This window comes from Perissodus microlepis, chromosome 1 (assembly GCF_051167445.1).
Source record: "Perissodus microlepis isolate ML-2025 ecotype Zambia chromosome 1, ASM5116744v1, whole genome shotgun sequence".
NCBI lineage: Eukaryota > Metazoa > Chordata > Actinopteri > Cichliformes > Cichlidae > Perissodus > Perissodus microlepis.
The window spans coordinates 21,544,759-21,561,918 of record NC_140461.1 but is presented as its reverse complement, the minus strand read 5'-3'; the positions used below and the strand labels follow the sequence as shown (position 1 = coordinate 21,561,918).

General features: G+C 40.4%; 2 protein-coding genes across 5 annotated transcripts in view; one reads left to right on the top strand and one right to left on the bottom strand.

The window, feature by feature from the left end:
• Positions 1–1,332: 1,332 nt before the first annotated feature.
• saa (serum amyloid A) lies at positions 1,333–2,325 on the bottom strand. The gene is made up of 3 exons (XM_084924693.1): positions 2,153–2,325; positions 1,893–2,031; positions 1,333–1,730 (listed from the first exon to the last, which is right to left on the bottom strand). Exons 1-3 carry the CDS (start codon positions 2,238–2,240, stop codon positions 1,592–1,594), a joined length of 366 nt encoding a protein of 121 aa, XP_084780819.1. The 5' UTR covers positions 2,241–2,325; the 3' UTR covers positions 1,333–1,591.
• Positions 2,326–9,795: 7,470 nt separating this feature from the next.
• The window catches only part of syt7b (synaptotagmin VIIb), a 127,937-nt gene continuing 120,572 nt past the window's right edge, over positions 9,796–17,160 (top strand). For 2 of the 4 annotated variants that reach the window (XM_084935107.1, XM_084935100.1), the window contains exon 1: positions 9,798–10,332. In XM_084935107.1, the coding sequence (XP_084791233.1) occupies positions 10,284–10,332 (49 nt within the window). In that variant the 5' untranslated portion in view covers positions 9,798–10,283. Of the gene's footprint in view, positions 10,333–17,160 lie in introns of all 4 variants that reach the window. The other 2 variants (XM_084935115.1, XM_084935124.1) reach the window with 2 other exon arrangements.

The following is a 17,160-nucleotide window of genomic DNA, read 5'->3' as shown; positions in this document are numbered from 1 at the left end:
AAAACAGAATGCAATACTTTGCAAAATGTCTAAATGTCCTTTATTTTTTTATAATGGTTAAAAGACGGCATAAGAAATGTTGACACTGATCAGTAAACCACTGCATGTCATTTGAAAAGCTTAAACTGAGAACAAAAACATATTAAAAAGGGCCAAGTACCTCCTGTTGCTTCAGAAATGATGTTCATTTTCTATTATTAATTTTGCAGCCTTACAGCCCTGTGCCTGCATAACGTTATTACCACATTAATATGCCTGTCGATAAGCTGAGCTGATAGCTTGCTCCACACTGAATATAAATACAATAAATAATTCTAAAAGATGATAGCAAATTTTGGTGAGTCTTTAAAGTCAGAATCAGAAATAAATCAGGAAGCAGATTGTAAAATTGACATAAAAATGTATTTTTAACTGACTCGCTAACTAACTGTGTAGACCACAGCTGATCCATCTTGAACTTTATTGCGTGTAGAAAAAAAAAAGATTGATGTGTTTTCACATCAATTATATAAGCAGTAGTTAAGTGACAAGGACAATTTTCTCTACAAACGTCACAGCCTCAGGTTTCAGACAGAAGACAGCACTGTCACCCAGTGGCTGCACCTGTGCATCACAACTGAGTCAACAACTAAAAGCGCTGCCAGAGATGGGGGAGGCTGAAATCTGACACAGAGAAGCAGACTGGAATATGTTTAAGAACACTGATGCTTTGTGTGTCATACACTGGAAAAATGGGACTTCTTAGCGCTATCACTAATGAATATATTTTAACAATTTTGATTACTTTGGTCAAATTTGTGCTAAATAATCAATTTGACAATATACTTTAGGATGGTTGCTGGTGGTAAAGAGGCTGAAAATAAGAGACGGGGAACCAAAGCCCACACAGCAACAACATGAAAAATTTCTTGTCCAAAGTATCCTGGCATCTTGTTCATGAGTAAGGGAGAGGGGAGATTGAAAGATGAATTGGTGCGGTCTCTGCAGGAATATGGGCACTGTACTGGTCCAGTGTGGTGAAGAGAGACCTGAGCATAAAAGCGAAGCTGCCAGTTGACATTCCTACCCTCACGTATGGTCATGAGCTCTGGGTAATGACTGAAAGAACAACGCTGTGTAAACAAGCAGTGGAAATGAGCTTTCCCCAAAGCATGGCAATGTGAGATGTTGGCCATGTCCTACTGAGAAGAGGCCGTGGGGTAGGCTCAGGAGACACTGGAGAGATTACTGGAAGTGCCCCGGGGTCACTGTAGCACCGGATCAGAAGGACAACTGACAGTATTTGGTTTTAAAAAATGTTTCTGTGGAAATGATGGACCTGACACCAACAGCTTTTGCAGTTTCACACGTTTTTTATTTGTTCAGTGTTTTTTTAATGGGCAACTTTCCTGCTTCCCCGCTTGTACCACACACACCACCCCACCTCAGGTCCCGGCACATCTTTTACAGGGGAGACGTGATCAGTTGATGGAGCTCAGGTATCTGAGCAACAACAAATTTGGGCTATTTAACACACCATGTTTTCACTAACTCCAACACTAGAAGCGCCTTCATACAGTTTTATTCTCCTGTAAGTCAATGAGCTTTGCGCTCAGTACTTGTTGGGAAGACCCTCGGGCCTGAAATGGTTGGGTTCATTTCCGTCTCGCCCCCAACGGTTTGCCGCCTGATCAGCTTCGGAGTCCTCAGCGCCATGACCCAGTCTCTCCTGCACCCACTCTCTGGTGTTACTAAAATGGAAATAGACAGTGAATCCACCTATCTTCAGTAAGTACGTTTCAGAACAACATCAGAAACTGAAAAAATGAGAGAAGCAGAATTAGCAGCCTTAACAAATTAGTGATTAGTTAATCAAAAATACAAATGAATTTCAGTAAAGTAGATTGTCAAACCTGATAACCTCAGCAGCCCATCTGCCTCCTGCTCCTCTCTGTGCAGCATCATAGTTTCCTCTGGCATGAAAGTATTTGTCTGAATCTTTCCAGTTGGCCTCCCTCATGTCGCTGTAGGCTTGCCACATATCACGAGCCCCTGATCAGAAGTACAGAAAGCAGTACTGATAATAAATAATGACAACATTCACAATTAAAATATCAAAATCTGAGAAATATGACAGATTGTTGTTAGGTATTTAAAATGCCATATTTCTAACCTTTAGCTGCTTCAATTGGGAAATTATACCACTGGGCATTGGTTTCCACAATTAGAATGAGAAAAATCCCAGCCACAAGCAACTTCATGGCTGCAGAAGTCACAAAATTTTAATCTAAACTCCTTTTTTTTACACGGTTTAGACAAGTCTTTAGAGCTCACTGAATAACTTACTACTGAGGGACGCACTGGTCTTATATTCTGTTTTGTACGAGCAATGTCATAGGATTACTCAATAATGGAAAGTTTTGGTCCATGTTTACAGAAAGGAAAGTTCAGCCAAACATACCAGGGACATTCGACAGCTGTGAAATCGCAGATATTCACAGCTGTGGAAAAAAAGAGCAAGCTTCATGTAAACCAAAACATCTGAGGGGTTTTTTGCTCATCATGAAAAATCTCTGTTCATTCCAATAAACTCTGCTGCCTTACCTTTATCAATGTATGTGCAGCAATTTATTACTATTAAAGTTATTTATTCATTTTTAGATGTGTTCATGTTTGCTTGTTTTCTAGTTTCTTATGGTTATGTCGTCTTGAATTCAGAGTGCAAATCCAGAGTTGTCAGGAAAATTTTGACAAAAATTATTGTTTATGATGTTGTTGCTGCTGCTGTTTTTGTCATTGATGCCTCAGGATGTAATTTTGCACGAGAGAAAGTCATGCACATGAGCACAAATGCACATATATATGTGTCTACTGGTACACGCTGGTGGTGCTACTGCTGCATTAGTTTGTGTGTTACACTTTACTGGAAAAAACCTGTATGGGATTTCTTAATAAATGTAAAAAGGATCTATTGCAGTCTATTGCGATCTCTTCATGTTTCTTTTTAAAACATTTGCATGTTAGATTAGGTTTTTGGTTGTGTCAAGGCTGCGTCTGTGATTTTAGTTTTGTATTTTCCATCCACCCACATTTTGCCACATACTTATATGTCCGTGTATTCTTTGTAGTTATTTTCTAAACAGTTTTTATTGTTAAAAGCAGTTAAATCAGGTGGAGGAAGTGGTTGGGGAAAGGGAAGTCTGGGCTTCTCTGCTTGGTGAGTCACTAGATTTGTGGTATATATGGATGAATGGATGGTTGGAAGGCATATGGTGAAGGCAAAATTGAGATGAATCAGCATTGTTATTACTATGAATGTATAACAGTTTTTGAAGGAAGTTGACTTACAGCAAACATGTCCATTAAAGCATCATTAGACAAGATGAAATAATAAAATTAATAAAACTTGCAAACTAAGGATATTTCATCTCTGTCTTTATGTTAGTTTGATTTTCCCAGTTCAGAAAATAGTTTCAAGTAGCTTCTGTTTTTCCTCAAAAGTCTATGTTTTATTTTTATTTTAACTGGATATTTTTTCACATCTAGTTTTAGTTTTTATCTTAGTTTAGCTATAACTCTTCATAGTTATAGAAGACTAAAAGAAAAATATATTTGTTACTCATAATAGTTCATAATCTAAAAAAAAAAGGAGAAGCATACAGTTATAAGTCAGAATGAAGGTAATGTAATGCACGATTCAGAGGCAACCTGCCAAAAATGCTGTAGCAGACCTCAAAGGAATATAAAGGAATGCTCACTTCAGTGACCTGAAGCATCTTTGTAGTAGAAAGAAGAGAGGATCAAAATACCTGCACAAATAATGACACAAATATGTCATGTGTTGCTGTTCATCTGAATTTGTTATCATCTTAAATAGACAGTGAAAATCTTACTTTCCAAGCTGCAGAATTTAGAGTTCATCTTTAAAGTTCACTGAATAACTTGTTTACAGGAACACTACTGTTTTTATTCTGTTCAGAAACAAGCAGGGTCAGAGAAATGAAAGTTCAGCCAAGCCCACTGGTGTCCTGAGTGTGCAGCTGCAGGTTGGGGTTGTGGGGATATTTAACCTGGCACTACTTTCTGTTCTTTTTAATGCTGTTCAAACCTGCATTGAATCCATAAGGGTCAACAGGATATGTTGTATTTAAAACAGAAAATCAATCTACAGTTTATTTGATCAAACAACCAAACTATTATTTATTTATTTATTGCTTTGCTTTGTTTTATGACAGGCTTTGATGCTGACAAAAACACTGCTCTGTTTTGAGCAGTGCTAAAGGTTCAAAGCAGCAGATGGCAGTAGAAGTCTGCTGATTCCTGGCAGAGAAATAACTGTAATTCCTCCACTCATGTCACTATGACATGATATGATATGACATGACATGTCATAGTGACATATCTTACACTGAAAAAAATCAATCACACAAATTCCTATATGCATGTATATATCATATTTATTTTTAACTTCCCTCTTACCCCTGCGGGTGGACTTTATCCGTGAAGCTCAGATTCTCTAACAGAGGCCCGGGAGCTTGAAGGTCCTACACAGTCTCTTTGCTGCTCAAAGGCCTGTGCTCTTCTGGACAGAGATCTTGGATGTCATTCCTGGGATCTGCTGGAGCCTGTTGCCCAGTTTGGGTGCCACTGCCCTGAGTGCCCACAGGGACCACTGTTGCTTTCGCATCTTCTCCCCAGCTCCTCTCTCAGCCATTTGTATATTTATATATACCAGGATTTCAATTAAAGAGCTGGTGCATACTGGAACCATAAAACCAGTCACCAATACTGTTAATTTATGATGTTTGTGGCATAAACATTACATTGGGTCATGGTCCAATCATTTTTAAGCAGTCCACATGTTTGTTTTGCCAAGACTTGGGAGAACAAGCCTTGAGAACAATTTACAAAAAAAAACAATTACATATTGAGATTGCCTTGTTAGATTTTGGATAGGGGTCAATTTAACACAAAATTTCAATAACTTGATGGCACTATTAGTGATCAAGTTAGCAAAGGACCCAATATGCAGGCCAAATGCAGACTCTCAGGTTGGCAATTAAAAATGAACTTATGCAAAACTTAATGTGGTGGAAAAATCCTATGACTAACAAAAATTCAAAAACAAAAACAGCAGCTAAAGAAATGCAAAGAATTAAACCAGAAACCAGAGAGCGCAGAAACAAGATGGACGTGAAGAGGAGACGATAACAGAACACCTGAGACAGGTTTGACGCTTAAGGTACAGAAAAAGAAAAGAACAACAACAATAGTTGAATAATGATGAAATTAAACCAAATAAGAGACTGTTTCACAGTGTAGGTGTGTGGAGTGTTGAGCAGAGGATCTGAACAAAAGATGAGCTCTTTATTGGCTCTTTAGCAAATCCAAAATGTAACACAATCCAAGGAAAAAGTCCAAAAACACGAATTCGGAACCTGCACAGGGAAGCTAAACCAATAACGTACACGGATAACTCACTGGTGGACTAAGCAAAAATAGCAGGAACTGGAGACGGGTGGGGAACAAGCCATAGCTAAATAAGATTAACACAGGTAAAAGCAATCAATTCACCAATCAAGAAGTAAAAGTAGGAAGAGCCACCACTTAAAACTAAACGTCTTAAGAAATACACAAAGGAGACTAATGCAGACATGGTTATTAACACTTCACAAGAAGTGCAAGACAAGAAAAGACCAAGATGCTGCCGCCCCAGCAGACCGCACTGTAAAAGATGGCTGAGGCCACCACAGAGTCATAGAAGGTCTTCAGGGGTGGGCCTTCACTCCAAAAGACCTGAGCATCTGCAGCGGGTACAGCATGCTCTGCCTTTTCCTGTAGAGAGCAGTTGAGTTGTGAGACCAGTACAGTTTATTGTTCAGGTGAACACCAAGGTACCTGTAGCTATCCACAGCCTCAATATCAATACCTTAAATGTTTAGTGGCTGCAGTGGAGGATGTTTGTGCCTGCAGAAGTCTACCACCAGCTCCTTGGTTTTACTGGTTTGGATTGGTTTTAGTGTTGATCTGTAGGTAGTTCTGCTGACACCAGTCCATAAATCCTTAATACTAAATAGTGACTAGAACTTAAATGCAACAAGTACATGAAGTTTAAGATTGAAGATAACAAAAAAAATCAATACAGGAATCGAAAATCAAAATAATAATAATCAGGGAACCAAACAGAAAACGCTTAATCCACTTGAATCCAAAGGTTCCTGAAACCAGGGGCACAACAGACTGAGAAGAAACCCAAAAAACAGAAACTCTACTACTGCAGGGTTACGCAAGCATCTCAGGGGTCTGTGAGTTAAAGCAGTGCATTGAAGATACAGCATATTACACTGTACTGCTTATTTTTTTTCTCTCTTTTCTCACAAGCAAAACAGTTAGATCAGATTAAAACAAGAGCAATTAGGAAATTCAATACAAAAATGTTACTGGTGGCCTTCAAAACTAAATTGTGAAAAAGAAAGGAGACACTGTCAAATGACCAAAACACACATTAGGTGCAAGGATTTGTGTTGCAATCTTTCCACGCAATAATTTACCTTTGATTGTTGGATTTCTGCTTGGTCAGCTTTTGGTTAACTTATAAATAAATAAATTTCAAGTATACATGACAACTGGGTTACAAATAATTAGAGAACCAATCATAGAGGATAAAGCAACCCCAGAACTTAATGCTATTACCACCACGTTTCTCCAGAGAGATGGTATTAACCATGTGATAAACAGTAACTTGGAGTTCAGCCAGAAAGCTCTGTTTTAATCTCATTAGAGCAGACATCACTTTAGCTCTTCCCCTTAGTTCTTTAAACCCCACATGGTAAACTCCAGGTGGAAAGAGTGCCTTTCTAGCTGCTTTACAATGATGGAGTGGTGCTGAGATTATTGCCCAAATGCCTCGCCACAGTTATCGCAGAGATCTACAAAGAATACCTTGGCGCTTAGTACTTGTTTTTTGCCACAACATGCAGTCTGATCTGTAGGACCTCAGAGACACAGGTGTGCCTTCCAGCTTCAGGGCCATTTAAAGGTTGATTAAACCAAACTTACTTTAACATAATTTGGATTGCCAAAGGGTGTAAAGTGTTGGAAGACTGACATTTTGTTTTTAAACTTGTAAAAGTTTCCATGTATATATTTCCAGTTGTTCAAAATTGGCTACTGAGTTCTGAATGACATACAAAAGCAGTTTTATTAGTTTCATATTCTGCAAAATCATAAAAGCTGTCATTTGACTTCTGCACATTTGAGATAAATAGGCTGTAACGATATTCCCAGGGCTGCTTTAAACTAGCTCAGCTCTAATGTTTCTAACAGTGCTGTTGATTGTGATATGATGAGTCTAAGATTACCTGGAATCTGAGCGCTCATGAATCACTCTTTTATTGTTTCAAATAAACCAACATCTCCCCAGACTGTGACGATATTTCGCAACTACACCGAAAACGCCCGAGGGATTAAAGCACGGCTTGAGTTGGGCTGATGAATGTGTTGTTTTGCGTTCAGAGGAGGCACTGTGACAGGCTAATAAATATGCATCACAGTGACAGTGCGAAAAAAAGATGAAGCTGTGAGAGTGAGAAGGAGAAGTTTCTGTCCATATGCAAGGGAAGCGTATTTTTCAAGAATTAATCGAATGTTTATGCAACAGATTAAATGCATTCCACACTTGACATAAAGCAGAGGCAACAAAAGCAAAATCGTGAAACTATCTGCTTTACACAGATGCACAAAGCTCATACAAGATGTCAGAGGTGCTATCACAAGAAATGTGTCAGACAGAAATCTGCGTGATTGAACAACTGAACAAAGGTGTAACATTGAGTCAACATAGCAGAGCAGTCAACTGGCACTGAGCTTTTTGAGATAAAACACTGCTACATGCTGCAAATTGAAAAATGCTTTCTATCCCTGACATAAAATTTCACTGTTACTTCAAAGATAAAACTAAAAAAAATTCTGGGCCTCCCCTAAAACAATAAGGACATGGATGATTAACTTCTACACTTGAGCTGCACTATATTTACAGCAAGAAGCTGAAGATAGCTCTTCCAATGGGTAAAAAAAAAAGCTAAAATAATGGTTAACTGGGGGTGCTTCTTCCTTACAAGTTGGAATTGTTTGAAGTGGATGTGTAAAGTAATTTGAATTGATTTTCACTAAATGTGGTGCTGTACATTATGGCCAAACATCTTCCCTCTGGTCCCATCTGTCTAGATGCAACTTTGCAAACCAAAGCTGTGCTCTTTTTAGAGAAACACAAGCTTTCTGCTGACAACCCGTTCAAACAGCCATACTTGTGCTTTCTCTTTGTTTGGCACCACCTGACCTTTGGGTGAAGACCAACAAACTACCAAAACCAAAACCTGGAGATAATCAGCCAATTAAGGGTAGCCCCACCTGGCTGGTCATTCCTATGGAAGCAAGGTTAAGGTTGGACTTTATTTTTTCAGGGTTGCTTGTGAAAACTTTCTTTTTCACATGAATGTACTATGTTGACTTAAACAGTTTAAGAGCCAAGAAATGTTCCACTCTTGGGAGTCTCCCATTTGTGATGAACAAACAAACCAACAAACAAAACTTGCTTGCTTGTGTCACTTTCCAGGTCTTTAGCAAATTATTGACAACTCAACTTTGGTGTTAATTTTGGTTGCTCTGTGGCTCAAAATCACCAAAAACTTAGAGCCGATAAATCATATTACATATAGTGCATTTTTCAAAATGCCATTCTAGTTGGAAAAATGTACACACCAATGGAATTTAAAAAAAAAAAACAACTATTAAAATATTAAATATTAACAAAATATTAAGTATCAAAAATACTCTCAGACACGCAATCGCATTAGGTTGAAGTAATAAATAAGTTGAGATTCTGTTGTAATAAAATCGCTAATCAGGTTACCAGCTCTGTGCTGCATTTCTGTCTTTTTATGGCTTCAAAACGATCGATTACACAGGAACAAAGAATAGAAGAGAAAACAGGTTAAAAGATATTCAGTAAGTGCATTTCAAGGACACATTTACAAGAACCTAAAAGCTAGAAATTTTTTAAAGCACTTTATTGCCATGCTCACTATCTTCATCTTTAACGTTTTATTACTTTTTTGTATATAATTTGCCCGCTAAACACTTTTCTTCGACTTCTTTATTAACACTGCATGCGACTTTCAGTTTAGTTGTAACACTCGGCGTTTGATCGGCTTTAAAATCACCTCCTATATTATATGTTTAACCGAAAGACAGCGTCCAGGTGACTGATTGATGGGTAACACAACACTAGAGATCGCCATTGAGCCACGATCCACGCGTGGTTCCGGGCGAACGTGAATAGTGAGTAAATGTGCCTTATCGACTGTATAGGCCTTTTGGCTGTAATGGCATTATTATAATAATTAAAACGCACAGACTGCTCATGGCACTACCACTAATGAAAAGCTTACTAGAGGCTCAACACGTGAGCGAGAGTAAAACGTATGGGCTACAACTTGGACACGTTATGCGTAAAAGGTATCAATATTCGCAGAGATTCTCACATGAATCCCACTGATTAGGCTATCGATCCGTAGTGAAACCACGGAGGTGAGAGTGATCAGCACTTACTATTTAGATCAGTAATTCGTGTAATTTATTTTTTTCCTCCCTCTTCTGGGCTCTTTTTTTTATCATCTCACATAGTAGCGACAGACTTCTGTAGCAGACTGTATGGTTACTAGAATCGATTGTCTGTCAGAATTACCTCTATTATTAAAAAGCTCGGAAAGGCTCCGGTTCACATGACAGTAGGAGCCTCTCATTGTGCAGCTCGGAGTGAAAGAGAGGCTTTGACTCTGTGTGATGAGATGAAGACCTCAGATGAAATGGTCAGCAGCACCGAGGGCGCACGGATTCCTCGCCTCGGCTCTGAGTAGACGACCTCCTACCGACTTACTTCACGTCACCCCGCCCGTCTGCTTGCCGTCTCCTCCCCTAAAACCCTTCCTGCGACCAACCCTTTGAGCGACTCTGGGCTTAAAAAAAATAGAGACTGAGAGAGAAAGTGAGAGAGATAGCGAGAGCGAGCCAAAACACATACTCCCAACATCACTTAGACTATCTTCTCCAGCACAACAAGGGGAGGAGGACGCACAAGTGGAGGCGCGTCCATGCGTGCCAACCGGCAGACGAACAAGACATTAAAGCGGGCAAAGGACCACAAATAAATTGGAATAAGACTGAACTCTTTGGAAAAGCGCACAGCTTTGCAAAAAAAACCCAAACAAACAACACCCCCCAAAAAAGACAGTCTAGATGAGTGAATGGTAAGAAGAGTCATGCATCTCAACGGAGGAGCAGATAACAGCAAAGGTGAGCAAAAATATTTCAGCGGCCATCAGTGGATAATTTTAATCAGGCTCTCTGCATAGTTCAAAGCTCTCGCGTTGATTGCCAGATGCCCTTGAGTGTGCCATGTTGATGTCAAGTAATGATGCTGGGGGTCATTCCAACAAGCTAATGGTTACTGCTGTCATGGTTTTATTAGTGCCTGTTTGCCTTTCACCAAAACGCACTGAAAAGCTTCGCATGGTAGTGAGAAGGGGTGCTGCAATACACCCAAGGTGGCAATATAGTGACTGTCTGTGAGCCAGCCACTTGAGCACTTGTTGTTCTCGATTTGGATCCAGTGTGCACGGTCGCATCCTTGCACGGTCGTTCTTGCACGGGGTGACCTGAGCATACATGCACAAGGTCATTTTGATGAGCAGCCTGTCGTGTTTGTGCAGCTTCGAGGTGCGTGTGTTTGTATTGTTGTCTGTAACTGAGACGAATGCGTGCCCTCCGCTGTGGTCGGAGGGGGAGAATTAGAGAGCAGACGGTGTGTAACGACACAACGCTTCCTATGAAGATAAGTACCGATGGCTGTTGATGCATCTGCGAGAGCCGTGGTGGTGGTGTTGGTGGTGGGGGTAATTTTACTCTCAGTCTTGGAACCGAGGTCGAGGTCACTGACTAACACCTGATGCTGATGGAGATTTGCCTCTCAATGTCTGTCGACATGACGCAGCCCGTGTCTTACTGAGCACTGTAAAATAAACAGCAACTGGACTTGTGTCCACCACACCCACGCACTCAGCAAGTTAAATGTATTATAATGACTGGCATCAAGTATATGGCACTATGATCTACAGACTGATTATTCAAACTACTGCATGTAATAGCCAGTCCCCCATAAACGTGAGATATCTGTAGTACAGTTGTGGGCAGAAGAAGTCTTAAAAACCCCCAAACTGAAATACTAAAGAGCAACACCACAGTGTAAGTGCTGAAAATCTTTCAACTTTTTATTTTCTCACATCTGAGCAGCATGCTGATAATGATGTGATACAGTTTGAATTGGAGTACAGTATTTCACATTTTTATTTGCAAGTGGTGAGCTTTACGGGAGGCTAATATCTTTGTTTTTACCAGCTGTAAAGCGTGCTGTTTGGTGAGGAGTTCCCCATGTGGAGAGGGGTGACCGGCACAGTGGCACACCGCATCGCCCCTCGTCTGAAATGTCTTACGACCACATTGCCAGATATGGTTTCACCAGGGACAAAAGATGAGTCACCATCTGCAACTGGAAGTGATTTCATGATTACATGACAGGCGTGTGTGCGTGCGCGTGTATATTCCTGTATTACTCTGCTCGTGGGGACATAAATGTGCATACAGAGTCTCAATGTGTGGGCATGCTTTCCTTCTGGGGACAAAAGGAAAGCATGCCCACAGTGTAAATTACAATAATTTAGTTTGAAGATGCGCTTAAGGCGAGGCTTAGGTTAAGATGTGGTAATGGTTAGGGTTAGGGAGTTAGCAGCTATGTTAAGGGTTAGGGTAAGACTGTAGCAAAGGAAGTTAATGTTCTCGGGAGTGATGGAAGCGTGACTGCATGTGTATTTGCACATGTGTGTGCTTGTGTGAGACAGAGAGAGTATGTGTGTCTGTTTTTGTGTCTGAAAGTGAGAGGGAACGTGTGAGAGAGAGTCGTGAAGCCAAAAGGTATTAATCAAAAGGTTAAGTGTAACAGCAGAACTCAGGCTAAAGCTCGGCTCCTTATACAGGGAGTGCAGAATTATTAGGCAAGTTGTATTTTTGAGGAATAATTTTATTATTGAACAACAACCATGTTCTCAATGAACCCACAAAACTCATTAATAGCAAAGCTGAATGGTTTTGGAAGTAGTTTTTAGTTTGTTTTTAGTTTTAGCTATTTTAGGGGGATATCTGTGTGTGCAGGTGACTATTACTGTGCATAATTATTAGGCAACTTAACAAAAAACAAATATATACCCATTTCAATGATTTATTTTTACCTATGAAACCAATATAACATCTCCACATTCACAAATATACATTTCTGACATTCAAAAACAAAACAAAAACAAATCAGCGACCAATATAGCCACCTTTCTTTGCAAGGACACTCAAAAGCCTGCCATCCATGGATTCTGTCAGTGTTTTGATCTGTTCACCATCAACATTGCGTGCAGCAGCAACCACAGCCTCCCAGACACTGTTCAGAGAGGTGTACTGTTTTCCCTCCTTGTAAATCTGACATTTGATGATGGACCACAGGTTCTCAATGGGGTTCAGATCAGGTGAACAAGGAGGCCATGTCATTAGTTTTTCTTCTTTTATACCCTTTCTTGCCAGCCACGCTGTGGAGTACTTGGACGCGTGTGATGGAGCATTGTCCTGCATGAAAATCATGTTTTTCTTGAAGGATGCAGACTTCTTCCTGTACCACTGCTTGAAGAAGGTGTCTTCCAGAAACTGGCAGTAGGACTGGGAGTTGAGCTTGACTCCATCCTCAACCCGAAAAGGCCCCACAAGCTCATCTTTGATGATACCAGCCCAAACCAGTACTCCACCTCCACCTTGCTGGCGTCTGAGTCGGACTGGAGCTCTCTGCCCTTTACCAATCCAGCCATGGGCCCATCCATCTGGCCCATCAAGACTCACTCTCATTTCATCAGTCCATAAAACCTTAGAAAAATCAGTCTTGAGATATTTCTTGGCCCAGTCTTGACGTTTCAGCTTGTGTGTCTTGTTCAGTGGTGGTCGTCTTTCAGCCTTTCTTACCTTGGCCATGTCTCTGAGTATTGCACACCTTGTGCTTTTGGGCACTCCAGTGATGTTGCAGCTCTGAAATATGGCCAAACTGGTGGCAAGTGGCATGTTGGCAGCTGCACGCTTGACTTTTCTCAGTTCATGGGCAGTTATTTTGCGCCTTGGTTTTTCCACACGCTTCTTGCGACCCTGTTGACTATTTTGAATGAAACGCTTGATTGTTCGATGATCACGCTTCAGAAGCTTTGCAATTTTGAGACTGCTGCATCCCTCTGCAAGATATCTCACTATTTTTGACTTTTCTGAGCCTGTCAAGTCCTTCTTTTGACCCATTTTGCCAAAGGAAAGGACGTTGCCTAATAATTATGCACACCTGATATACGGTGTTGATGTCATTAGACCACACCCCTTCTCATTACAGAGATGCACATCACCTAATATGCTTAATTGGTAGTAGGCTTTCGAGCCTATACAGCTTGGAGTAAGACAACATGCATGCAGAGGATGGTGTGGACAAAATACTCATTTGCCTAATAATTCTGCACTCCCTGTATATTGAAAACACAGAAATAAATATTATAAATGTCACTGAATAACATCAGTGATGACAGAGACACTGCGTCCAATATAATAACAGCTTCTTTTTTTATTCTAACAGCAAAAATATTACATGTGGCATATTAAAGATGTCTGAAGTTCATGAAGTTAATGTTCTGTATGGCAGCTGAAGCAGATGGTGTTTTATGCTTATAGGCTGTTTACTGTGTCAAAATGAATCAGATCAATGGCTCAGACTCATTACCCAAAAAAATTATAGCCAAGCCTCCAGCTTTAATTGTCACATTGCATTACCTTAGATAGTCTAGACAACACAGAAACGCGTTTTCCGGCAGACACAATCTATTTCAAGATTAATTTCAGCAAACGGTTCAGTCAGCAAAGCGTTTGTAATTTGTCTTAAAAACAACCGTGAGTGTTCTTTCTGGAGCTCATACATTTTTAGCTTCACGGGGACAGCAATCTAAACTTCAGCCATTGTTAGCCCTCTTCTGCACCGTGGCGCAAATTGAGCAGAAGGGTGTCAGTCAAACTTTGAGTGTAGTTTACCGCCGGATTAATGTGTTTGTGTAGATTTTACCTGGAGATTGAATTGATATTTTCCCTGCTTGTTGGCTCTTAAGCAATAACTGTACTTTGGTTTAAAATCATCCTCAATTTACACTTTCCTATGAAATAATACATTTGTAAAACACTGCATCAACAGTTCGCCTGTTGATGCAGTTCGCCTACTGATCCAACAGATCCACAGAGGATGCCATCGCCCACGTCCTACACACCACTCTCAGCCACGTGGACAAGAAACAGGGTAACTATGTGCGAATGCTGTTTGTTGATTACAGTTCAGCGTTTAACACAATAGTGCCCTGCAGACTGTTCACAAAGCTCAGGGATCTGGGACTTAACAGCCGCCTGTGTGCATGGGTGTTGGACTTCCTCACTGGCAGAACTCAGGTGGTGAGGGTGGGTAGATGCGTCTCTAGGGATGTGTCCTCTCGCCACTGCTCTACCCCCTCTACACTTCAGACTGTGTGGCCACCCACGGCTCCAACACCATTGTGAAGTTTGCTGACGACACAGTGGTGTTGGGTCCCATCTCCAACAACGATGAGGCGGCCTACATGGATGAAGTGAAGAATGTGGCATCATGGTGCCAGGACAACCACCTCCAGCTGAACGTCGGCAAGACCAAGGAGCTGGTGGTGGACTTCAGAAGGGGTCAGCACAGAGACTACAAGCCCATTATCATCAATGGAGCTCCAGTGGAGAGGGTGCAGTCCTTCAAGTATCTTGGTGTCCACATCTCCTCAGACCTGACATGGGCTGCCCACATTCAGGTCCAGACCAAAAAGGCTAGGCAGCGCCTGTATCACCTACGACAACTGAGGAAGTTCAGGGTCTCTCCAAAGATCCTCAGGATTTTCTATACAGGCGCTGTGGAGAGCATCCTCACACAGAACATGACATCGTGGTTTGGGAACAGCTGTGTGAAGGACCAAAAAGCTCTCCAGAGAGTGATCCATACAGCAGAACGCTGCTGCAGGATTGCTCTCCCCCCGCTTCAGGACACCTACACCAGGAGATGCCGGACTAGAGCAGCGCAGATACTGAAGGACCCGTCCCATCCTGGCAACAAACTGTTCCAACTTCTGCAATCTGGTAGAAGGTTCCGCATCATCCGGGCAAGGACAGAGAGACTCAAGAGGAGCTTCTATCCCCAAGCCATCCGGGCCCTAAACACACACACCTGCCCTCTCACATCATCTATAATTGACTGAGACAGGACTCTCTTCCAGACACTCTAAACCAAGGCACAATGTACATTCCAAATTCCTTTAATTTTAAATATGTTTATATTGTCTATTCTGTAAAATAGTCAGATGTCTATTCATATTAATGTACAGAATTCACCTGCTTGCTGCTACTACTGCACATTCACCCAATGTATATACTATATATATATATATATAATGTTCTTCCTCTACCCCCACCCCCCACCCCCATTTTTTGCACATGTCGAGGAGCGTGTCAGGCTACATTTCACTGTGTGTTATACTTGTATAACTATGCATGTGACAAATAAAGAACCTTGAACCTTGAACAGGTTTCCTGAGTATACCTTTAGGTGTAAAATGCAATCACTTGGCCTTTTTGTCCAATTGGACATTAGTGCTAAAATGTGTTTTATGAGGCCACCGTGGCCTCTAACCTTATTCTAATCAAGTGAATGGTTTTGCCAAATGTAATAAAATCCCATCCATGGGTTCCTGCGGCATTGCTTTCACAAATAATGGGACAGATGTGAGGTAACGCCTACCCTGACATTCATAAACCAAATTCAGATTTGTTCATGTTTGAATCTAAATGAATATTTGTGCAAAATTTATAGAAATCCTCTCAAGATGTTCAAGTGATATTGTGCTCAGAGTCTGAAGCAGACAACCTTGTAATGCCCAGAGCTCACGGTGATGAGACTTTACTTGTTTATGTGACCAAGATTAAAAAAACCCAAACTCATATTGACTTTACCATAAAAAAGCTGATCTGGCAAACAAATAATCAATAAATGCATTTGCTGATTGTTTTTTTCAATTATCTCCAAAAATACCAATTGTGGCCGCTCTTAAGTCACTTCAGCTTCATAATGACATGTTGGTGACAGGGCATATGAATACTTTCATATTTACTCATGATATCCATTCTTAGGTCAAATTTTCAATATCAGACTTCTTGTAAATGTGGAGTATTTGTGCTTCCCAGTGTTACTGTCATTTATTTTAACATAGGCTACTTTTTACATTTTTGTCTTAAATGAAAGAAACAAGCACACATAACATCCCATATACAGTAACTATATTATACTATTATAAATAACTATTTACCTTGACCCTGTGTATAAACAAAATCTTACAAAGTTTTTAAAAAAAGGTTTTCCAGACCATTTCAAATATTTTCTTTGTCCATGGAAATATTACTTTTTCCTAGTGGAAGTATTGAACTCAACCATCATACCCAGTGCATATGCTCGATTTTGTGAAGTAAAACAAGTGAACCAACACACTGCAATTACATCAAGATTTGATATAAGCTAGGATTTGAAGCTTTATTCATTCTAGTTATATCACCACTAAAGGAGACTCCATCTAAAAATATCCTCATTTGTGGTTATGTCAGTAAATGAGTTCAAATTTTGATGCCATAAAAGCAACAGCTCATTTTCCCAAATATTGATTAGGCTCACAGCAAAAATAAAATACATTACATGCAGTCTGCAGGATGTTATGTAATTCTTTCCAGGCAGAGTCACTTTTTTGTGTCTAGTTCCCCAGACGAGCATTTATTATGCAACTTAAAGAGGGGAGCATATCATTGATTTGCAACCCAGTATTATTTATTAACAGAAAGGGAAAAAAAAGGATGGAATAAGAAAAGGTATTGTTCCAGGGACTAAGAGCATGAATACAACAGATTGAGGAGCTATTTATATAGAACCAACAAGCAATTTAACACAAGCAGTTACCAGGG

What these genes read in the sequence shown, in the direction of transcription:
- saa (XM_084924693.1), bottom strand. Translation starts at nt 2,240, where the DNA reads ATGAAGTTGCTTGTGGCTGGGATTTTTCTCATTCTAATTGTGGAAACC. An exon ending in CCCAATTGAAGCAGCTAAAG is followed by an intron (nt 2,032 to 2,152) that starts GTTAGAAATATG and finishes ACTTCTGATCAG; the next exon opens with GGGCTCGTGATATGTGGCAA. An exon ending in TGGGCTGCTGAGGTTATCAG is followed by an intron (nt 1,731 to 1,892) that starts GTTTGACAATCT and finishes TTTCCATTTTAG; the next exon opens with TAACACCAGAGAGTGGGTGC.